This window comes from Apaloderma vittatum, unplaced genomic scaffold (genome assembly GCF_000703405.1).
Source record: "Apaloderma vittatum isolate BGI_N311 unplaced genomic scaffold, ASM70340v1 scaffold37002, whole genome shotgun sequence".
Classification (NCBI taxonomy): Eukaryota; Metazoa; Chordata; class Aves; order Trogoniformes; family Trogonidae; genus Apaloderma; species Apaloderma vittatum.
In genome coordinates, this window is record NW_009704779.1 from 37,153 (window position 1) to 61,603 (window position 24,451).

Below are 24,451 nucleotides of genomic sequence, written 5' to 3' on the forward strand. Positions count from 1 at the left end.
AAATAAGGGAATGCTGCTCAGCAGGGAAGTTTTTGTAATAAGCATTGAAGGGAAAGCATCAAATCAAAATGCTTCAAATCTCAGTCAGTTTAGGATTCTGGGTAGGGTGGGGGGTTATTTGTAGGTTTTTTTCATGTCTTTTTTTTTATTCCTCTGCATTTTTATCACCAGAAAATTAAGTTTATTTAAAATTTATCAACAGTTTGTTATATCTGAACAAGAAAAAGACCCTCTCAAAACCATGCATGTATTTATAATACCACAATTAGAAAACAGTAACATAAATGAGGGGTAAAACTTGTTAATTCCCTTCCCTTACCTAAGTTTTCAATGGTGTAATATCTCTGCTTGTAGTCCACCTTGATGGTCTGGGCGTGAGGACTGCCGATGCCATAGCCTATAGCGTAGCCTCTCACCACGATGTTCTGGTTTTCAGGCGGAGTCCAGCTGACTACGATACTGGTGACAAGCGGGCGGACGTGTAAGGAGCTTGGAACTTCAGGAACGCGTGTTTCTGTCAAAGCAAAACGATGGATGTGAAGGATTTCTCTTAAATAAAGGTAATTACATGAAGAGCTCTGAGCTGGTAAGGTCAAGTATTCTGCGTCTGTACTGAAACGAGTCCACTCCAAAGGAGAGAGCTTCATTGTACACGAGGGAGCAAAGAACTCTTAACAGGCAGAAGAAAATTAACAACAGCTCCATGGACTAGTATGTTTTAATAGATTCTCTCTTTAAAAGAAACGACAGTCTACTGAAGAGAACAGTATTACATCTGCTGCAAGGCAGACGTTTTTGATGGTTTTGCATATTCTAATGTGTAATTTTTCAAAATATGCTTTCAATTTATCACATCCTTCCCTTCCACAAAGGAATCTACTTTTAGTTCCATCATACTACTTACTTGTGGGCATTAACATAATTATAGTGAAAACACAGTGATGATGAAAGAAAGGTTCCCAAGCTCATTGCAGGATTAAGCAGAGCATTCCAGAGCTCTAAGAATTGTCAGTAAACTGGGTATTGCACACGTTGCAAAGGTTTCTTCCAATTTGTCCTACACTTGTTGCTGTTTAAATCCTTGGATCTCTTTAACATAATTCATAAAATAGACGTAGGGACTGCACAACCATAGCACAAGATCCAAGACTACTCAGAGTCCACATCCTTAACAACCGAATGACTTCAACAAGCCATCACTGTAATCCCCTAATATTTTTCCTGAAAGGTTATTTTTCCACCACTGTTGATTAGAAATTAAAAGCAAACTAAAAGCACAACTGTACATCCTAATGCCTGTATCTTTGCTTAAACTTCTCAAAAATTAAATAAGTGCTTTTGTCAGGCCACTGGAGCCTGCCACGTGTTGACAGAATATAAATAATTTCGCGCAATAGTAAGCGGAGTTACCCACTCAATCAATTCAGAGTTCTGCTTCCTGCAGGGATTTCACTTTAATGAAACGTGCTGCATTTATCTAAAACCATTTAATAAAGCCCCACAACAGGATTATTTGGAGGATAATAAGCCATTGGCCTACTAGCCCAGGATGTTTATGGCCTCCAGCTGACACAGCTGATCCATTACAACTCACAACTATTAAATACAGAAGAACTCCAGAATCACAATGCAAGACGTGATGTTTTTAACTGCACAGGAGTTAGTGCACTAGGGATAAACTTTGTGTAACTATTCAACACCTCTTGCATACGTGCTCCTGGTGGGACTTGCATCAACTCTCAAAATTACACAGCTGTACTAACACTACACTGCAACAGTCTGGCTCCCATTTACATCAATGACACGATAAGGTGAATTATTTTCAATTTAAATTCAAAAAGCAGCCACGGAATGAAAAGCAATGACACCCTCCATGTCTGTTGAACCTGAGAAATCGAGCATTAGCTGTAAATACATTTGCATGGTATTAAAATTATCCATATGAGTTTTACTAAAGAAAAGCAAAAAATTTTCTTTCCAGTACGCACGTACACAAATATCTCCCACGCATACAGAATGCTATGAATGCCACATCACATCTAAACTGTGGATTTTTCTTACTTGATTCTTTGCAAAGTATATGCATAAAAAAAGTTAGATCTCTTGCAAGGACTGCAACATTCCAATTAGAAAAGAAAAAAATTATAAAATCAACATAGAATGAAAGGAATCCTCTGTTCTCCCTCCCTGCCTTTGTCCTATTTAAATTTAATCTTGGTGCTATCCCTCTGGCAAAGTATCGTTGACTCCAATTCAAAAGCCAAGCACATTTTTGGTACCTTGTGGCTGTGGAAGTGCTGCCCGTTTGCAGAGCTCTGCTTCAGTCTGGGGAACTAACGCTTTCTCAAAGCTGCAAGGTTCTGTCATATCCAGTTAGAGGAAGACCAGGCATGCACATGAAAGCATTTTCAAGTCCAGAAAGTAATTTTAACTAACTACAAAACCAAACTCCACTGTTAACATTGGGGTTTGTGCTGGTCTCGATTAAGCAGTAAGAGCACAAGTATTAAGATGAGCGTCAACTCTGCATAACACAAAGACTGAAGCGTGGGCTTTTGAGGGCTTTAATCAGCTGCGGCAGTGATCTTCTGACAGCGCAGAGCAAACATTGAAGCTCTTTTATTATTCTGTCTTCCAGCCGCCAGTACAACTGCACCTCAAGCCACACCGATGTGAAAGCCGTTGCTGGATCCTGTGGCATGAAGCTGGAACGACCCCTCCAGCCACCCGACCGAAGCCAAGAGGGAGGCTGGTCTGCAGCAAGCGTGAGGTCACTTGTGCGCCCTGGCACTGATTAAATATGCTGCTCTGAACTAGGAGCAGTCTACCCAAAATCACAGAGATCCGCCTCAGCCATCCTGTTCAAAATGGCCTTTTTTGAATTTCAGTTGCTTTTATAGTCAGATTCTGGGAGATCTTCACAAATTTGCTCATTAGAATTCTGCAGGAGTCAGGTTCCCACTTGCAGATTACTCTAGTGTAGTAAATACCAAACATCTGGACCAACTATCAAAGGTCAAAATTTTCCACAGAACATTTTTCTACTTATAGTGTTAAACTCTACCCTGGAAAAACAAGCTGCTTACATGGTTCTGTATAGCACATACCAGGAATATATGGCTTTGGCAGAAAAGACTCTATATTGGATGAAAGATATGGCCTATACTAGTCTGTCAGTTCTGAAAATATAATCAGTCTCCTTCTTCTAAAGTGGCAAAATAACAACAAGTGTGGGTAAAATACTCTCTTTAGAAAAAGAATCTAGACAAAACCCCACAATAATTCAGGAAGCGTATTTTAAAAGACCAGTGCAACATGGGTAAAATTACAGAGGTCTGTGGCTGATAACAATGTTTTCTACTGTTTCTTTCCTCTCCTGCGTTCAAGGCTGCAGGGGCCAACACCCCGACCTGCGGCCAACGGGAGCGCGTGGAGGGAATCAGCGCGCGGTATCTCCGGATATCAAACCACCACGCTGAACTCCTTGAGGTACACTTCAATGGTTTCATTAGCATAACATAGGTGCCGCAGAAATTCATAATCGCTGTTTTACTTCCCTCAAGGAAAACAGTCCTCCCGCCTCTGTTTCATAGCATGTGAAACTCTGCATAATTAACAAGATGGATTTTATTACAAAATGAAAATCAATTGGGTATTTCTTAGCACAAAAAACAAAGTGCCAATGTACAGTACTAGGAAGTGCAGAAGCAGGGTTTAATTTCAAGCCATTTAATTGACCTGACAAGAATTCTGTGTTAAAACTAGAAATTAATTTCACTTAATCATCAACAGAGCACGTCGCATAGTTAAGACACGGTAAAAAACGATCAAACAAAATCAGGTTTGCCTTTAAAAAAAGGCAATCAAACTTTACTGTGCCCCGTCCACCAGTGCTAATATTTCTGATGTCACAAATATGGTCACACTTAGGATCTTACCATCCAGATCACTCTCAAAGGTTTCGGCTGACACCCAGTCGGTAGCTGGTCCGGTACCGTTAATAGTCAGGGCAGCTACTCGGAAGCTGTATTCGGTGCCTCGCTCTAGACCTAGGACACAAAGGGTATCCAAGATAGCTCCATCAGAATTCCAGCTAGGAGCAACAGAATCACAGTTTTTAATTAAACTACAGGTGCAACCTGATGGTGAAAAGCTGTTCACCCCACCTTTGCCACTTGAGCGTAAGACAAGGTGTGAACAAAATGTAGCTTTGCTCCTGTTACTTCTGCTGGACAAATTCTAGTTTGGTAACAATATATAATTTCTACCAAAGGAATGCATTAGACTGGATTTTTTAAGTGTACAAAATAAAGAGAGGATATTTTACATTGATGCCTGAAAGCAGGAAATACAAATGCTTGGAAATAACAGCTCACCTTCAATCAGCTGGAAAAGCTGGGTCCCACCGATGCTCTCTGTCACGTCGCTCTTGCGGGACACTTTGCGGTAGCGGATTTTGTAGCCGGTGATTTGCCCGCTGTGTGTCCCTGCGGGAGGCGGCTCCCAGTGCAGCATGATGCTCTGTGGAAGGCAGAAGGTCGTTAAAATGTCATCACCACCTGCACGGCCAGAGAAACTATTCTAGTGCTGATACTTCGTGGAACACAAGACAGAAAAACGTGTAAGTACCGCATTTTCATATAGGAAAGCATCGGCTCTATGTACAAAGTGAAAACCCTCTGATTCAGCAGCAGCCCGGGTCATACGTGAGCCTACAGAAGTTGAACTCAAAGCACTTCAATCCCATTAAACCTTCTGATTCCCATTTCACCAATGGCCCCTTGGGTTTCCCTTTCATTTTCTCCAGGTTTTCTTGAGACACGGTTTAGCTGAGGATCTATCTTTAACAACTAGTATTTTCTCTAAAGGACACAAGTTACTTGAACTGTAGTTTATATGCATGAAGATAGTTTCCAATCATACAGGCAGTAGAAAAAGGTCTTTGGAAAAAAAGTTTTTACAAGAGGTTTTTACAAAAGAATCTCCAATCATAATCACTGAAGTCATCATGACCAAGTATCTCATTTTCTCCTTTGAAGTGCCCAGGACGCTACAGACGTGCGTCTGTGTGCACACACACTGTAAACAATGGTTAATCAAAAAGAACACATTGAGGCTCCCGTGCTTCAGGCTTTTGTGCCTGATTAAACCTCTCTTGTAATTAGCCTCCATGCTTGGGTGCATTGTCACTCTCTTCACTGTGTTTCATTACGTACAATCCACAACCGGATTGGAGTTTCTAATGCTTCAAGCCTCACGTTCAGATCTTCTGTTGAGTAACCCATAAGCAAATAGCTGAAAAGCAGCATGGGAGAAAAAAAAGACCCAAAGCAGCTCTAATTTGGACAATTTAAGATGCACTAACCTTTCATTTACCTGTTACGAGCATTGAATTCTCCACATCTTACCTTAGAATTCCGTACCTCCGGCGTTAGATTCTGTGGTGGAGCACTGGGGACTGGAAACATCAAAGGAATTACAACCCCACAATTTTCATATCAAATACTGTATTTCTATACACAAATACTCTCTGCTATCACTCATTATGAAAGAACAAACCCTTCTGGTTTAAGACACTATATAAAGTAACTACAGAATTCTACCGGGGTACTTTATGACACACAGTGACTGCCTAACAAGGTTTATGTATTTTGTTTCACGAAGAACGAACTCGCTTTCTATTCAGGCCTTTACTTATCACGGGTCACTAAATAGAAAATGTTTTATATTTAAAGGTACTTCCCAAAAAAGCTATGAAAAGAGATCACATTCAGCACTGTTCCAAATCAAATCTTTAATTTACACACTCAATTCAGGGAACTCACACTTAGAATTCTGACCATGGTTTTAGTTGTCATGATTTTCTGTAACCTTAGAGTCAACAGGTTTTTATAAGAAATGAACAAGGGAGAACACAGCAAAGGTCTATAAAACGAGGAGAGAGCCAGAGAGGCTGGTGGACACTGATTATTCACTCTTTCAGGCTGTACAGCTTTAGGCAACAAATGATGTTACCCTACAGCAGGTTCAGAATAAACAAAAAAAACGGTGATTTTTCACAGAAAATGTATTGGTAGTGTCTTTGTCTACTTGATGTGGGTTATAAAAGATGATGTGGGTTAAAGAGGGTGCTGACAGTGTTTCATAGGAGAGAAACCAAGCTAGTAAATGCACACAAACCACTGCAGAGCCACAAAGTCCCCCAGAACCAAACTTTCGGGCACACTACTCTCTGCTCATCTATTTGGGTCACTCCTGGAGAGACGATTCCAGGCGAAGCTCACTTTTGGTCTGATTGTTCTTATATAAAAATTATTTCCTCTATCAAGAATAAAAGTTAACATTAACTGATCATTCTACAATTGCTCATACATCTGTATTTGTTCACATTACCTCTTTATTTGCCTCACAGACAATACCGTTACCACTTCTTGCTTTCAATATTGTATGCAACTGATTTAATAATATTTGTGCCAGCACGCAAAGACATGCAGCATTTTCCCATGTGACCACAATTAACATAAAAACACTCCAAAATCAAAACTCTGCTCCTATGTAAAAGTATTATAGAACCTAAGAAATAATTTGGAGTTGCTGCATTCACTATCTTTTTTTTCTGTCTCCTCTTAATACTTTGTAGACTCAATAACCCATGAAATAAACTACTGATGTTGAATATAAACTGCTAATGTTTTGCAATCAACATACCAGATCCTTTGGCAGGTACAGTAATTTTTCTTCACCCAGTTTGGAAAGCCTCCAGGGGAACTTTCACCACGTATGGCCACACATAACAACGGCATTATTAATAAAACAGGGCAACAATGAACAAAGCCCATTTATATAAGTCTGGTTAAAAATTCTCCTAAAGGAAATTACTAGGTAATTCCTAAAAAATAATAAAAGATTGGGAGTAACGCAGCTTACCATCTGACAGCGTTCGTACAACAACATCTTGGGTGGAGACTCCAGGCCCGTGTTTATTGTAAGCTACCACTCGGAAACTGTACTCTGTGTATTTCTTTAATCCGTTAATGGTGTAGGAGAGTCCTGCTACATCAACATCCTGTTCATAAAGAAACACAAGGACAAGGCACGGTCAGAGTAAGGTCTGCAACCAGCTTCAGTACAGCAATACTCAAAGCCAAAAACGCAGGAACGACAACTTTCTGTAGATCAAACCCAGTGCTTAGGTACAGTCAGGACTTGCAAAGGTACTAACAGTGAGCTGGCAAGAGAAAATTCTACCTGATGCAAAAGGAGAAAAGGTCATTTTATCTGAGGAGTACAATATTTGTATTTAAAAAGTGATGTAGAAAAGAATAATTTTTAAAGCTAACAAAAATATTCTTCCCTTTGCTTTTAAAAGCTGGAATCATACCCACATGCTACCAGATACACAATTAAATGTCTGGGGTTAATCCTCCCAAATTATGATGATTCTCAAGCGGGAGTTTATACTTGTACAGAACATACTGGATCCTTCTGGTAGCATCGTTAGAAAATATAATCAATGAGACGCTCCGCAGTGTCAGAATATCAAACACTGGATCAAAGAACTCGTGAGGTAAACTCAGGACCAGGCTCCGTACCTGCTCGCTGTCCTGCCCCTTCTCCATGTAATAGAGCTTGTAGTTCTGGATCTCCCCGTTGCCAGACACCGGCGTTTCCCAGGTGATGGTGACTGAGGTGGGCGAGCCGGCATACGCACGGATATTGGGAGCCGGACCAGGCAGCTGAACTGAAACGGGAGCATGAAACTCTGCTAGTCACCGAGCCGAACCAGGAACACGTGCCCTAGCTCATTATATGAGTGCTCACTCCACTATTAATCAACGCCAGTGAAATGGCAGACTTTGCCTTTTCTTCAATTTTCCCTTTTTTTCCTCTCAGAGTTAATGCCAATTTAAAAGTATTCTTCTTATAATAGAAAGCTTTGAGAATTTCACCAGGAGTGCCTTATCCTCATGGTGGGGATAAATCACAGAAGCACACCAACTTGGGAAATCATTTTGCAACTATGGTCTGCACATCTCAACTTATTCCGGGAAAGGTCATGAATGAGGAAAACAAACAAATAAATATCAATCCCGAAAGTCAAGACGGCTCCAAATCTTCCCAGCTCACCCTCAGGCTGAGTTGCCACCTTGAGCGGTGCTGAGCTCTCTCCGGGGCCGTGCTTGTTCTGAGCCACGACCCGAAAGACGTAAACTGTTTCTGGCATCAGGTTTTGAATGGTCACTTGCGTCTCTCCGGGACGACTTGTATTTTCAACACGTTCCCTTTAGGAAACAAAGGGTTTGGGCAGAGAAATTGATCAGTGAGGGGGGTTTTGATGGGTAAAGAAAAGAAAGTTGCTACTAAGATGCATCCTGTCTGAATGTATGGAACACATTAATAATACGGTTATTTATACTGCGCTGACTACACAATGTAACAATAACATGCTAAAATTGCTGGTGACAAAGTTTCTAACTTGGTAAGTAACTTCTCTCTGTCAAAAAAAAAAGGAATGCACTGAAGTAAAAGAAGAAATTACACTCGACACTGCAAAATTCTAAGTAGTTTCTTTGTTAGTCTCATAACAGCATGTGATAATTCATAGTGACAGTTTATCCTACTCCTCTGAAGCCAGAAAAAGAAATATTTAAGCAGCATATGCAGAGTCTGACAAGATTTAAGGCATTTTTGTTTAATATTGTGGGGCTGCTTCTTGTGTATTTTGCAAAGATGTTGTTTCAATGTATTCTTCTACCTCCAAACTTTACTTAGTTCCTCCCTAATATTTAGATGTTTTAAAATCCTCCCCGGGCTCTGCCTCCGTACACCTAGGCAGACAGCTGGGGCGTTTCTCCTGCTGCCACCCACGTCGTGGGGGTGACAAAGGGCAGCGCCTGCGCACGGTGTCTCTGCTGCTCTCGCTGGGGCTGGCGGGCCAGAAGCCGTCCCTCGGCAGCAGTTCTTGGGCAACCAGGCAGGCAAGAGGGGCTTCTCTCCAACTGGTGCCCAGCGTAGGTCAGAGAACTCCATCGGCTCTTACCAAGCTCAGGATGGATCAAAAGATTAATCAGAAACTAACTACTGCCTTGATTTCTGACACGCTGCTGCCGTCACGCCAGCCACGTCTGAGAGTGCTACATTTGGGTAAGGACATCCACAGAGCTCGAGGAGAAGCTGCCTGCTCCCTGTCGACAGAAATAAAAGCAGGACTGACTACCAAAGAGCAAACCCAAACCTTCCCCACTCAGAAAATAAAGGGAAAAGTGACCGCTTTGAATACAATGCTTTCCCTTTGTCTGCTAGACTTGGTTTAGCTCTAGAGGGCAGACAATTCTCTTCTCGACGGTTAGCTGCTCTTAAGTAAGTTTCAATGCAAGATTATTCCACAGTCTCGCCATTTCTACCTTCCAGACATTGTACTTCAGTTTATATCATGGAAATATGATGCCAAAATCCACATTTTAATTGATTTCCCTTTAATTCAACTGGTGGAGCTGATGTTGCATAGCCTGGTTGAAAACATTTTGAAATGTGCTATCGCACTGTATCTACACAGAGGGAAACACTATGCTTCCTGTAACTGAAGATCTACTTAAACACATTTTCTAGAACATTCTCCTTCATAACATTTGAGCTAAAATGGCACTGCATAAACAGCTTAATTTATTTCAGGTTTTTATTAATTTTTCTCATTAAATGAGCAGTATCATTATAGTGTGAGTTGAATTAAAAACATTTACAAAAGATATTTTTTTTAATGGTTATAAAGCAGTTTTTGCAAGAAAGAAGCTGACAGAGAAGGGAGACACACTCTAAAGAAATACCATAGCCACCACAGAATGAAATGGGGAGGGAGGTGGGGAAAAAGATAAATATTTTCCCTCACTAACTTCCCCAGTTATAGCTAGTGTAAAATATTTGCATGAAAATGCATTTTCAAATGGACAGTGTCCTTTAAGATGTGTCTTAGATACAATGATGGTATTTGAAAATGCAGCCTAAGTGTCAGCTGATTCACAGCTGTGGAATAACATTCACCTCCCACTGACATACAAAATATATGGCATTTTCTGCCTCAAATATAAATGCACTCACTGATTTTATATAGGAAAAAAATAAGCAATCCAAGGTTATCATTTAAAATTACAAAAAAATATCAAAAATTATTTTAATGGAGAAAAAGCATTTATCAAATAATAAAGAGACACATGGAAGTATTGCAATTCTCAGTAATAACTAGGAGCCGTGCCTTCTCTCACAACACTGTGTTAAAAATATGTTGAGATTAATCTAATTAACTGCTACATGAATCTCTCATTTATGCCCTTTCTTAGGGAGCCTTGAGCACCTTTTACGAGCTCTGATGTGTTTAGGTAGGCATAATAGGTAACAAACAGATGGTCTGTATGAATAACTGTATTACCCTCCAGAACATTATGACTATTCTAACTCATTCCAGTTTAATCCCCATTTAAAGAGCTTCGTAAACCAGAGCTAAGGTTTAAAATAGATATCAAGGACCTAAGGGGAAAAGCCTACAGTTCAAGACCAGAAACGAGCATTAAGCTGGAAATGTGAAGTTTAAAGTTACACTTGTATACAAAAAAACAACCTTCAGGGAATTATTAGAAAGTGAATATTGTCTGTGCCAGCCATATCACCTGTAGAGCCTGGCAGTGAGCTCCGAGGGACATTTCGACAGAGTGATTGCACACAATCTAACTCCAGGTGCTGTGCTTGAAGCAAAAGACACTGAACTCTGAGTTTAATAGTCTTTGAATATCTCACAGGTGTAATTTACCGCCTTGTACCAGCAACCCCCTAGCTATTTCTTTTATTTTTGTCCAAATCTTGGAAGTTTGGTGTTCTTCTGCCTGAGTTTCATAGAATTAAACTTCCCTTTGTCGTCCTGCCTCCCCCCTCCCCCCTTCCCCAATTTGAATTTTCATACCCCTTTACAGTGGAACCCTCTTCAGTTTGGAATACCTAACACAAGGATGAAATAATGAAGTCACTTCTCTCTGAACAGATTAGTTCAGTTCTTTGGGAAATGGTATGTGTAGACAAAAATATAATAGTCTGAGATGGTACATATGCACTTAAAATTGCAGCAGAGATCTTATGATCATGTATAATTCAAGGACTACAAAGTAATCATTTAAGCAGTGTTTTATAACACTGAGGAAGAAAAGAGGGTTGCATAGCCAAGCGCGACTTCAAAATTTTCTGATGCCCAACTGCCTTGGTGTGTATGACACACTCATCAGTTTTTTTATTCAGTAGCCAAACAGCATTTCCACAAGGTCCAGACATCTGGCCAAAAAGTAACATCGAAATGGTAACCAGAACTTTTTTTCTTTCTGTTTTTTAAAATTTTATCATTTAAATGCAAGTGGAAAGGCAGGATTTCACTACATTTTTCTACCAGGCTGTGTGATACCAATTGTCTTTATGAGGCACAGCAAAAATATACAACTTCCAAAAAGCAATGGAGTGCTGAGGTTGAGAAAAGAGTCTGTGCTTTGCACTCGCATTCAGAAGGACACTTAAGCAAAGACCTCCCTGACAGCAGTGAAACCACCTGCTTACATATAAGCAACAGCTGAAGCACTTTGCCCTGTAAATGTTTCTTACGACAGTAACTCGAGCCTGGAGCATTGCTGGGCAGGAACTGGAAACAGCATGTTCTGCAGGTTGTCCTGTAATTTCCTCATTTATTCACTACCAGTTATGAGATGCCTCTGACCCTTTGTTCTGCACGTGCTTTTGGCCCAATCTTTTGTGTCATGGAAGGGAATGTACTTTGTTTCCTCAGCAGCAAGACAGGGAAAGGCATGACTCCATCTCCAGCAAAATAGTTTCTAAAAACCCAGCAGGTAGAGCAGTTTCACCCAGGAACGCGAAGAAGAAGTGGCAATAAGCAAGAACGGCTGGCAAGATCCCACCTGTTCTCCTGTCTTACTTAAAATTTCTCCAGTAAGAATGAATATCACCCAAGTAAAGTATTAGTAGAGAAGTAACATTTGTGAGGCAAAGAAAATTTTATTAATTGCCTCAATTAATCGTCACGAGCCCAGACAAGATGTCTAGCCACAGAGTTAAGCAAGAGTGACAATTCACTCTTAAGGAGTGGAGTTTGTATTCTCTTCAAATGACTTTCTTAACTTTGAGTCTCACACTCTAGTCAGTAAGTAGACGGAATTTTCTCTTGAGTAATAAATCTGATAAGCAAGTTAATTTGGAGTTAATTAAAGCACTGCTAAAAATCATTGTTAGCTCCAACTTCTTCAAACTTAGCACAACAATCTGAAACTGTCACCCTGAGCAGCAGATCCCATCAGGAAGGAAAATGGATGGGTTGAACTAAACCACTGGGATAAGAAGTCAAAAACCTCACAAATGCTTCATTAAATTTCTTTTACAGGGATTACGTGGAGAGAGGTAACATTCAACCAACATCCACCACAACATTTAATGACACCTACCACGGGGTTTTCTCTAGAATCACTGCTTTTACAGGGTTGAGCATTAAAGCCTTCGGGTTTACAGAGCTTCCAAGCCGAGCCAGCGCAAAGAAGAGCTTGGAAAGAGCACGACCCATTCTACACACTGAGGCCTTTACCTGTTTATACCTTCCTTGGTGTAGAAGATTGAATAGGTGAGGTTGTCTCCTTGCGGGTCCGATACGGGCGTCCGCCACGTCAGTCTGATGAAGCGAGTGGAGACGAGGGTGGCCACGACGTCACGTGGGGCCGAAGGCAGTGGTCCTGTTGTAGCTGGTGCTAGATGGTCATTAGTGGCACTGGTCAGTGAAGTGGGAGGTAATGTTGGGATGGCAACATCTTGTCATGTGCAAACATTGGGGAATATGAAGGGCAAACATCACCACGGTTTTTTTTTTAAAAAAAAAAGAAAACAGGAAAAGAAAACACAAAAGAAATAAACAAAACCACGATGGGAAACAAAAGAAAATGAACACACAAAAAAGGCCATTAAACTGAAGGCTAACATGCAGGCAGAGGTAACTACTGGAAACTAATGGGAATATTAAAGGACACGTCACTGTCGAGCAAGCAGACCAAATCTCCATTGTAATGGAAGTGGCAAGGGAAGGGAAGGGTGAAAACTGAGGATAAAATATGACCTCGTCAGAGGACATACCAGCAGCAAACAGTATTTTCATTTCTTTGTAAACCAGATGCAATACCAGACATTTAGCAGTAAAAAATCCCAACCTGTCTTCTGTATTCAAACATACCTCCAGACTCAATTTTCTGCTTTATTTCATTAACACGCAGAATTAATTTCTGCTATTCTCATCATTAAAAAATGTGACAGAAGAATACACAAAATGCATTTAAAGAAGTTCAGACTCATTCAGGTTGTGCAATTAAACACTGAGGTCAATTCACATGGTAACTGCTTTCTGAACTGGCTGGGTTCCACCACTGCCAGTGCTAAGATGTGGCAACACACTTGGTACGGCAACGGAAATACAGAGTTCTCCTAAATTGTAGTGAAATCACTGTTTTCTTTCCATCAGTGCTTCTCCTCCCTCTCATAACATATATCACAGCATTTTACAAGGATACTAACAAGCATAAACAACTCTTGCTTTGTATTTTACGCAGACCTTCCAAACTTTTTCGCGGTGAGTCACGTACATCTTCCTGCATTACTATTTTAAACCCAGGATAAATCTCTGGGATTATTGCATTAAAAGGTTGGCAAGTTAACAGCACAAGCTTGTAACGCACAAATAGCTGTTCTCCAAATCCTATTAAAGCAAACCATCCAGTAAATCTAACTAATATTCTGAGCAGCTGGACCCCAATTACCAGAGAGTATTACAGGAAGCACCATTAGTAACAAAACCCTAAAGCTCAGGACCCTGAATTTTTCTGGATTCTTAACTATTTATCAAGCTTAAGCCACCCGACGACATTTTCCACATGGGAATCTATGCTCAGTTATTCACTTGTTAATTATGGAAACTAACTAAACCAGCTCAGATTTTCCCCAGAAAGCGGCTCGGGACTAGTACAGCATTTGTTGAGAGCGACAGCATCTCCACCAAACATACCACCAGAGTGTGTGTCTCTCTAGACAAGGAGAAAACTGAGTATGTTGCAATTACATGTTTCCTCTTGCTTTCATACTAAAATCAAGACTTTTTACTCCACTGCTTGTATCTTTACAGGACTCTGCAGGATCCCCAGCCCCAGGAACACACATATATATATATATATACAGGTATTGAAAATACCGATCACAGGAAGACAAGTATTCAAGAGTATCTTCTTAAGTATCCTTTCCACACTGTAGCAGCCACAGATCAGATGCAGCAGCACCTCTGGACAGAAAAGGTTCTAGCTAAAGTTATCAGCACTCAGAGTTACTGCTAGAACCTTACTCCAGCCTACACCACCACCATCATTTCTCAAAGCAGTGAACACCGAAGCATGTTGTGGACAATTTCTTGACATCATTGCCAGGTGATCCAGCAGGAGAGATGCTCTCCTACATTTGATATTCCTAAATATGGGAAGTTTGTTCAGAGGTTTGAGAGTCAATGGCCTCCTCCGCTGAAATGACCCTTAGATGGTAGAATTTAAGATCCTGAGGAAACTAAGGAAGGCATTTGGCATAATCAAGCATCTTTACCAGAGTTCCCACTTGACTGACTCCAATTTCTTTGCAAATTTCACGTTACACTTAAATTAAAGCTCTCTGCAAGGGGAAAATATTCAATTGCATACCCTTCGATTAGCTACTTAACAATATTATTTAAAACCATGAAGCAGTCTGAGGAGCAATCTGTAGGGAAGCTGTTACAAACTGGTGTTCTACAGCTGCATCAGCCAAACGCCTTCTGAAGCAGCACCTTCGGCACCATTCTGGTGATCTCTTCGATTGTTTCACACATTTATTTGACCTACTTAAGATATGAAGCGCTTCCATTTTTTAAAAAGAAAAGTTAAGCCACTTCATTTCCAGCACAACAGGCAGTTGCTGCTTCAACACAGGAACTCCTTAGAACTGCCATTTCAGCTGTTCACTCGAAATGCGAACCACATATCTTCCATCAGTTCACATTAATACTTTGGTTTCTCTTATGTGTCTTGGTAACAGTGCCGGGTGATCTGCTTCAGATTACATGCTCTTGACACAAAGGATGCATTTCACCTATCTTTAATTCTATTTAGTTAAAATGTAATCCAAATATTTTTCAATAATTAAATTGAAAAAAAATGCTGCAATTTCTCAGGGGAAAATTAATCCCCTGATCAATTTTTAACATTCATCTGCTTAATCTAAATCACATCCCACATACTCATATATTTGTCTTCCTATATAATGAAAAAGATCCATCTTTTACTTAAGTGATCTGCACACGGTGCTTGAGGAACCTGCAGGCATCAAGATGAAGAGTCTGGGAGAGCTGCCAAGATTTCCTGGATTAACAGAAACTCAGTTTTAGCCTCACGCAAGACTCAAACCCAGAAATATTCCTTCTGACAGCGTTGTAGGTAGAGCGGTCAAACACAACGAAATGCAAGTGGCGTCTGGAAAATAAACTGTGAACCAAACAAAAGCACCAAGGATTTGTGAATTGTACGAGTGAGGTAAGCGAGGAGCAGGCACGAAAACTCGCCCTCTGAAAGCTGCAATTAAATACCAGCTTGGTACCAACTGGGTACTGCTGATAGCTGTGGAATGTATTTAGAAGACTGGGTTATTTCCCTTCTCTTTATTTTTTCCCCCTTTCCTCCTCAAAATGCCTCCAGTGCCGTTCCAAACTGATTTGTACACAGCCGTGCCAGCAGAATGCTCAGCAGTGCAGAGCTGTGCTAATGAGTAATTACACTAAAATTAGTTTTAATGCCAATAAGGGAGCAGCTTTATTACTTCAGGCTTCTAAGCCCAGTGTAACAAGTCACATGCAAAACAAGTCTCTTCTTTCTGACACGTATTTCATCACTGTAAAAAAAATAACTACACTCTGGAATATTCTTTGCAGGCCTATTCCTACCAGTTTCACATTAATATAATGTTTTAAGAATATACAAAATATGCATGTTCAGCAAGTGACATGCTACGAACACGGAGAACAAACAATGCTGTTGCATGCCAGCCATAGGTAGAGCAGATTCGTCCTTTAAACCACTGCTGATCTATCATTTTTTCTGAGTTTATATTTTTCTAAAGAATCAGGAATAAGCCCTTGGTCAACTTGGCATCATGCGAAGGCTGCACGGTTAAGATCTAGCACGTTGTCTTGAGTAGCATTTGAAAGAAATCGTTCAGCAAAACAGTGGACATAAAATGACTCATTCCTTAAAGAGTGGCTCCACCGCAGTCCGAGGCTGGGAGGCAGAGACAGAGGTTAAATAAATGTTGCTGAGAGGATACATTAAAACTGTCGCAATACAATTTTCATTGCAGATCAATGGACAGGGAAAGTCAGTTGATTTATCTGTCTGCATTTAATGAAGTTAAAAGCTAATAAAAATAAGTTAAAAACAAAGCAAAATATTTCAAGCAGCCCTTTTTCTCCTTCGCACAATGATTTTTCTAATGCTTATGTAGTAACCCAGGCAACAGAACAATGCCTGAACTGCTAAATAATGCTCAGCTACTGGGACCTCCAAAAAATGAGAAAGCAGGATTTTCTTTGCAAACCGTAAGGTTCTCGGCTCACTTTGCTGCGCAGAACCAAGGGCGAGGACGTGCGCCAGGACTGCTCCCTTCTCTTCCGCAGGTTTCTTCTGAGCAGACATCACCTATTGCAGCTATTTGATCAAAATGCCCGCAACAGGTGGGCTCAAACAAACCCACTAGTGACATCTAGAACTTGAATCCTTCACTGGCCAAAGCACAGTATTTTCATTTTATTACCAGGAGGCTGGCAAAGTCAAGAGTCACAAGCTATGGGTATCTGTCAGTTTGCTACGCTAACGTGGGCCCCCCGCTGCTGTTGGCGTAATTCACAGCGGCAAGATAACGAACAATTGAAATGTGTGGCTGTGGTGCGATTCTATCATCACCATCTCAGGATGCTGATAAGATCTTTTAAAAACAAGTCTCTCAAACACACCACACCCGAAAACTAGTAACTGAAATGCTCTGCTTGTTAGCTAATTATTAGAAATATTTTCCATGTTGTCCAGCCCCTCCGGTTTAGATTTCCTTTTTCCTCTTTTTTTCCTGCTGTGGCACATTATTGGCATATTCACAGCTTCCTCCTGCTTTGGGCAACAACATTCCAACTGTCCCATCGGATACATCTCACAAAGGACAGGCGGAAGAGGAGTGTTATCTGCTCCAGCTCTGTTATCTGTTTGACCTGGGATGAGCCCAATTCCCTCGGCGACCTTGCACGTGTAATGAGGGTGCCACAGTACAACCTAGCTCGGGAAGGCAGTGTCAAAATGCATGAAATTAAGATGGATAAACACTTGATGAAACACTTGCCCAGCACCCGCATCGTATGGACTCTATAGGTTTCACTTTAGACTCACTCTTACCCTGAACACTCAACAAGGACCAGAGTGCATCTTCTAGCTCAGTTTCATTCCAAAGACATCGAGATCCAAGAGTGCTCTGGGAGGAGCAGGGACAGGTGGGAAATTTCAGGAGCCCTCTCCTGACAGACGTGGAAACCTTCACGCAGCTGTGCCCGCAGAGGACACAGATAACGCAGCGAGAACAAGATGGACTTGGCCAAGAGGAATCTGTTACGGCTACAACTGAGGAATCTGGGGCATCAGAGAGTGAATAACACACACCATGGCAGAAGAAAAGAAAGCCCTCTTTTATATGGACTTCAGAGCGGATTTCATAGCTTTTACATGTAAATACATCTTTGGTTTCAGCAACTGAGACCTACTACAACTAAAAATAGCGATTTACCATTTAAAGAAAAAAAAATGTGGGGAAAAACATGACCCAGGACATTCAGACCTCTAAACACCTTTAATATTTTAACTGTATACCATAAAAAAAATACATCAGAGCTACCGATATGTTTCCTTTTGACCTGGGGTATTCGGGATAAACCTGTTTACTTGATAAGTAATATTTTTCACATAAATCACTATTTAACTGATTCCAGAAAGGTACTTGAGACTTGTAAACATTTTTCTTACTTTCACCTAATGCACTGTTTTCCTAAATTTGATCTTTAGTATGACATCATTCCTCCTGCTTGGGAACGGGACTCAAGTTTGATCAGGTTTAAGAAGCTGCAATACTTCAAAGAGTTGCAGTCAAAGAGCACTAATTTTCTTTTGTACACTCAGAGAATGAAAAAAAAATACAGCAGTAACTTGCTGCAGTGGATTAAGTATGAAACACTAAAGCGCATAAGTCCATGCTATACAAAACTATCATTTCAAATTCTGCTTTCTCTCCTATTCCCCCCCCATATTAATACTTGCATCAAATTGTCATCCTTCTTCAGAAGCTTAATTCATACATTTACGACAGAAGGAACATGATCTTTTATTCCTTTGTCTCAATAGGTCAGTTATTATAACTGAATTACTTCCTTCCCTTGGAAAAACTAATTAAAAGAAAGCTACCAGACTCCTGTTTGTCTAGAAAGAGGTGCTTTCACGCAAAGCTGAAAAAGTGAATAAACAGACATGAGTAGATGAGTCCATTAAAATTAATTTCTGCTGTATCTAATGAACGTACATTTCCTGCATCTCCTGGATCCCGTAACGACAACCTCCAGCACCTCATTTACTTGGTGCAAGTTACAAATCTCTCTCTGCTCGACCATAAAAACACAGCAAAATTTAGTATTTCAGTGAAAATCCAAAATTATCCTAACAGCTGTATAGAAAACTGTGCTTCATGAGATAGTTTAAACTGCAGAGCTTTGTGCGATTTTGCTACACAAGGAAATCTGTCAGAAAAAGAAATCACACAAGAATATTCACACCAATACCTAGAAGAAAGCGCACGTGGGGCAGCACAACATAGAGCCTCCCGTCCTTAAAATTACTTCTGGAACTAAAACTGTGTTCAGAAATGTGGAGCGCAGCTGCTGTGGAACTGAGCCTGTCAGAGTGCTCCACGCCGGCTCAGCCGTACGGCAGAGCAGGGACAACTGGCCCCACATTAAAACAGGCCGAGCTCTTACAGTTTCTAGCGCAGTGGTTTATGCACCATTGCTGCGCTCACCTGAAAAGCCAGGAGGAATGATCCCCACGGCTCATCTCCCTCGGTGAGCCCGAGGGAGGAAGAGGATCGAGGCTGGGAACCCGGCAGAGCTCTCCATCAACTTTGTCTCTAGGAGACTTAACTCAAATGCCAACCCCTGTCCTGAGGAACAGACCTTCCTCCAGATAAAAGCAACCTTCATTTTCTTCCTAAAATGAAATAGAGATGCTTACTTACTTATTTCTCTGTGTGGACTCTTTTTTTGCCTAAGGCAGGCAAAATGTCTCTTTTTTTTTTTTTTTAATTGCCTTGGCTTAATTTACGCTACCACCGGGAATGAGAACTGTTATTTACTCTTCACTCAATGCATGCTACTTGCAGAAAGCCCAATGAAAATACATAACAAGCAAATCCCTAAATAATATCCACTTATTAAGATTTTTAAGCATTCATTTGGTTCCGTATTCTAATGTAGAATGGCCACTGGAGGCCACCGCATCAGTTTTGCCTATGTCAATATCCTGATAAACACGCTCTGTTTTTTCGAGGAAGTCATAACCCCCTTTCTGATAAAGAACACTCCCTCCCATTTTCATTCCGCACCCAAATGCTTTGGTGTAGAGGAAACAATGTGGTGGGTTTTTTTCCTGTCTCACAAAACAACCATAAAAAAGGCGTGACGTGCCTTACTGATGCATGCCACAGCGCTGAGGCTGCAGAGGAAGGCAGCCTCTCCTGCAGGAGCCCCACGGGGTAGATCAGATACATAAGGGAGGATGTAAAGCAAAATAAAGCATTTTTCATCACGAGACACATGCTATAAAAAAGAGGGAAAAAGCCACACATACCTCTACCTATCCCCGAGGAGTTTAAAGCTTTAAGCAGATTTTGTTATTGGAAAGAAATTTAAACTGCCATCACACACTGCAAAATGAAGGACACCATCTCACAATTCAAGAGAGAATATTATATTTTTTAAAATATATTTGTAGGGGTTTTTTTTAAACACTACACTTTGAGAAAAGAGAGTCAAAACCCCTGAAACAAAACACACACATAGAACCCGAGGCAGTAAAAATGCATGTTAATGCCCCCAAAGACCCTCTTCATGTAAATATTCACAAATTGAACTCTTAGGCAGAAAAAGATCCTCTCAAGAACAGTAGAGCCTGCTACAATATGTTGTAATTTGACTTTAATAATAACAGGAAAGCACTGCTTTTATTTCAAAAGCAAATGTGCCATATATGAGCAAGGCTCTTTAGGGAACAGTTACTAATAAAACTACTGCATATTTTTGGAAAGTGTTCGTTCTGACAGGATGTGGAGCCATTTGCATTTTTGAAGAGTTAGGCAAGATTGCTCCCTCAGTCTAAAGTTTCACTGGGACTCTGCCAATACCGCACTTTTACCACCTTGAGCAAACCACTTCCCCATACCCTCGTTTCCAATCCCACCTTTGTTTTTTGCAGTGTTTCCCAGTTTTCCCCCACTCTTTGCAAAGTCCACTTCTACCATTCCTTCTCCTTCTTGTCAATAATTTTAATAACCCTCAATTTCAAACCGAAGTATTTTATTTAAATGACTACCATGCTCCTGAAAATTTCTTCTGGATAAAACATCCACCTTCCCCCTCAGGACATCTGCAGCCAATGTGTGTCAATCCAGAGGTGGCTGCAGCACACTCAGGGCTTACCAGAATCTTAGCTGATAAATAGTTTTCTCCAAGAAATAACTTGGAAGTGGAATATCATTTCCCTCCGCCTGGGATCTGTTGACACTTTGAACAACTCCGCAGCAATAACTCTGGGAAGCTGAAGTTGCAACAGATGAGACTGAACAAGCTGTTTGTCAAAACTGCACTAATTTCTGTTAAACTCTTTATCCAACATCGACACCAGTGACAATCTGCAGCTACTTTCAATACTGAATGCACATTATTAGAAAGGAAATTGAGATTTCTTAGTTAGATTTATTTGATTTCCTTACGGTACAAAAGCCATAAGCCTATTCAGGTGATCTCGTGAAGACTGCTTGAAAAATAACTGACATCAAAAGCAAGAGGGGCTTCTCCTGGATTCAGATACTCAGCTGTACGAATCCTATTACATATGCAACAAAACCGTAAACCAATCCTTTTCCTTTTTGCTCCAAATGGCATTCAGCTGTCTCTGATATTACTGTATAATTTAGCAACTTTGAAATATAAGCATCCAATTAAGGCCATATCCACACGTTTGTTCCCCGCTCTGGTGCGAGACTGACAAAATCTGATATTTTCCCTTACGACACAAGGCTAGGATCAATTACAAATTAAGGCTACTTCTGTCAATCTTCACAAGCCTGTTCACAAAGAAAAGGCAGAGGAAATGCCTTTGGTAGTCGTGACAGATCTCAAGCTAAAGCTAATCCTGCTGTGACGAATGTATCCTAGAGCTGACGTTTCTCACCCTGATTATTTTTAGTTTCACCTATAACTAGAAGCTATATGAAGGGAAGGGAACAATCAACTGCTGCTGCTCAACGACAGTAGCTGGTCACACCGAATGCACTCGCTTTTGCTTCGTATTGCTGCAGAGCTGCATGGCTTCGGCTCCTGGCAATAACCGTTGCTGACAACACTGGATCTAGTCAGGCAGGAGCCAAGCTGCCAGAAACATTTATTATTATTTATATAAAAATATAAGAGGAAAATGGAAAATGAAATCGAAGCGCTTGTAAGTGATACTACAGTAAAGTATATTTGCTTTTATGAGCCTTTCTAGTGGCAAAGAGACTTTTAGTGGGCTGAGAAACTATTGGGAATTCAGGATAACCCAGAAGAGATGATACAGAACAGGGACTCAGATCCTTTGAGCCTGTTTCACACTCGCCACACAGTGCATACACGTCATTCCACTTTTACTGTGGTACAATAAAAATAGAATAAATCCTGGTGAAGGACAGAAAACGCGTATTAATGTGTTGAACGTTTCTTAAAATACATCTAAGCTTTTTGTTCATACAACATTCCTCATGCATTATTCCTCTTTACAATACGACATATAATTTCTTGAAAGGCAAGTACCTTTCAACCATTAATTTCACTCATGAAAGCCAAAATTAAGCAGGTGACACAGTCCAAGTGTTTCGAAGCATAACTGCATAAGTAGCAATCACCATAACCCACATGTGCGTGGAGCAGACTCAAATTGAAGTCACGGGGCTCACAATCTGATCTGAATACCTCCATGGGGTTTCAAATTTCTTTGCCAAGTGGACTGTAAATACAGTCATAAAACAAGAAATGAAAACTAATAAGCACAATCAAAGCATCCTATAAATTTTGTTATGCCTTCCTGCAATTCACCGCGCTCTGGCAAACATTCATCTATTACTAATTTAATCTAAATTAGAGCAATTTATTTAAAGCGCATGCCAACTTTAAACGTGAATAGTCTCTTGAATGCAGAAAGTGAAGAGCTGTTTATCTCCCAATTTCATGAAGTTAAAATTCAAGAAGTTTGAGATCTAGTGTGGTTTAGTTTAATCAGCTCTACTTTTCAATAAGACTATATATAAGCAGAGGCCATAAAGAGGGAATAAAGCAAGCCCTTTTTTAAAATACAGTTTGAGTTGAGAAATGAAACTAATTAAGTTAAAACAGCTTTCTGGCAATTTTGAACATACACGCAGCCATGAGAAACAAATGCCGATTTTCACTGAGGAATAACAAATAGCTAAGTAATGTAAATTAAAATCAAAATTAACCCCCCCAAGAAAGTCTTCCAGCGTTAAAGAGGAGAACATACTGTAATGTTTACAGAAAACGAGCAATGAAGTGTACACAACCAGTAACAGAATATTCTCAGAGTTTGGCTTTGGTTTTACAAAACACTGTCTGAAGTCAGTTTGTGATTTCAGATGCTGTTTATGTTCCTAAACCACAACTTCCCAAAGGAGACTTACAAGCTGTTCATCCATCACTCACATGAAGCCATTTGATATAATTACATGACAGGGATTGAGGCGGGAAGTTTGAAAAAGCTTTTGCCTTCACGAGCACTGTCGTCATTTTTTTTCAAACTTCATTATGCCATCAGTATTGAGTTCGTATTTGTTACATTAAAGGGGTTTCTTAAAAGTTTTTCACAGATCCGTAGTACCTACAGCATCCTAGAACTCCTTTGGTTAAAAAGATGAGCATTTACGCACACAAACATTTTCGTACACGTGAACGGGTGCGTGCACACAGAAGAGCAGAAAGCTTATGTGCACGTACAGTGGTGAATGAGGAAATTATTTGGATTTCAAGAAGCTGGAAATTCACCTCAGTCTAGGGGAGCTGAAATAACTTCTAGAGGCAAAATCTGAGCCCCTGAGATCTCTCAGTCGGTGTCAGCCAGAAGGAACCCCACAGAACCGCAGAGCACCTGCGCACAGAAATGCCAGATCTTCAGCACAGTCTTAGCTGAAATGACTCCAGAAAACCCAGGTCAGACTCTGATGCTCTCCATCCTGCTGTGGGTTGGGGAAGCCCCTGGCTCCACCCTACCAGGAGTCCTGCCCACCTCATTTCACTGCTCTCAGGCTTGACAGAGCTCATGGCCAAACTCTGGCAGAGAATTATCTCATTGTATGAGATTATTCATGCAGCAATGGTCCTGGCCAGAATTCAATTACAGAAGGGAAGCACTAATTCAGGTCAATAAATGATGTCTTTAACACTCTCTCAGAATTAGGATTCACATAATACAATTCAGCAGAGGAATTATTATTGTACAGCTCAAGTGAAGCAGTGTTATATTTTAATAAATGGTTTGTAACATCAAACTGTGCCACCAATACCAGACATTTATGTTTCTCATAAGGAGATCAGCAGGGAAATAGGTACCACAAAACTGCCATGATTTGACTGTTATATCAACACTATATACAAAGAGATAAATGGGGTCCATTCACACCTCTCAGTCTGACAGTCCTTCTGAATCACAGAACACTAGGCAAGGGGGGATCTCAGGAGTCCGTTTATGCACATCCTCATCCAGAGCAGAGCCACCTCTGAGCACGTTGCTCTTGTGTGCCTGCTGCTTCTCCCAGGCTGGTACAATCGACAAACCTGCTTTGGACGTGTCTCTCTCCCAGTCCCTGGGTCACTGGGGAAGACGTGAAACCCGCCCTGTCCTGGAATCATGCCCTGGGTCACGCCACTCCTTGCCCAGGCTACCAGTTAGTCTTCACACCATTCACCATGACACGGGGAGCCTGCTGGGTCAGCCAGCTCTCCACACACCCAACCACC

At 40.8% G+C, this 24,451-nt stretch overlaps 1 protein-coding gene across 1 annotated transcript in view; it reads right to left on the reverse strand.

Moving 5' to 3' along the window:
* The window catches only part of LOC104270726 (neogenin), a gene marked incomplete at its 5' end in the record, with an annotated part of 55,256 nt that overhangs the window by 25,405 nt on the left and 5,400 nt on the right, over positions 1 to 24,451 (reverse strand). The window contains 8 exons of the mRNA XM_009865161.1: positions 320 to 514; positions 3,939 to 4,049; positions 4,377 to 4,521; positions 5,409 to 5,458; positions 6,928 to 7,066; positions 7,593 to 7,741; positions 8,128 to 8,282; positions 12,623 to 12,842. Of these exons, the coding sequence (XP_009863463.1) occupies positions 320 to 514; positions 3,939 to 4,049; positions 4,377 to 4,521; positions 5,409 to 5,458; positions 6,928 to 7,066; positions 7,593 to 7,741; positions 8,128 to 8,282; positions 12,623 to 12,842 (1,164 nt within the window). The remainder of the gene's footprint in view (positions 1 to 319; positions 515 to 3,938; positions 4,050 to 4,376; positions 4,522 to 5,408; positions 5,459 to 6,927; positions 7,067 to 7,592; positions 7,742 to 8,127; positions 8,283 to 12,622; positions 12,843 to 24,451) is intronic.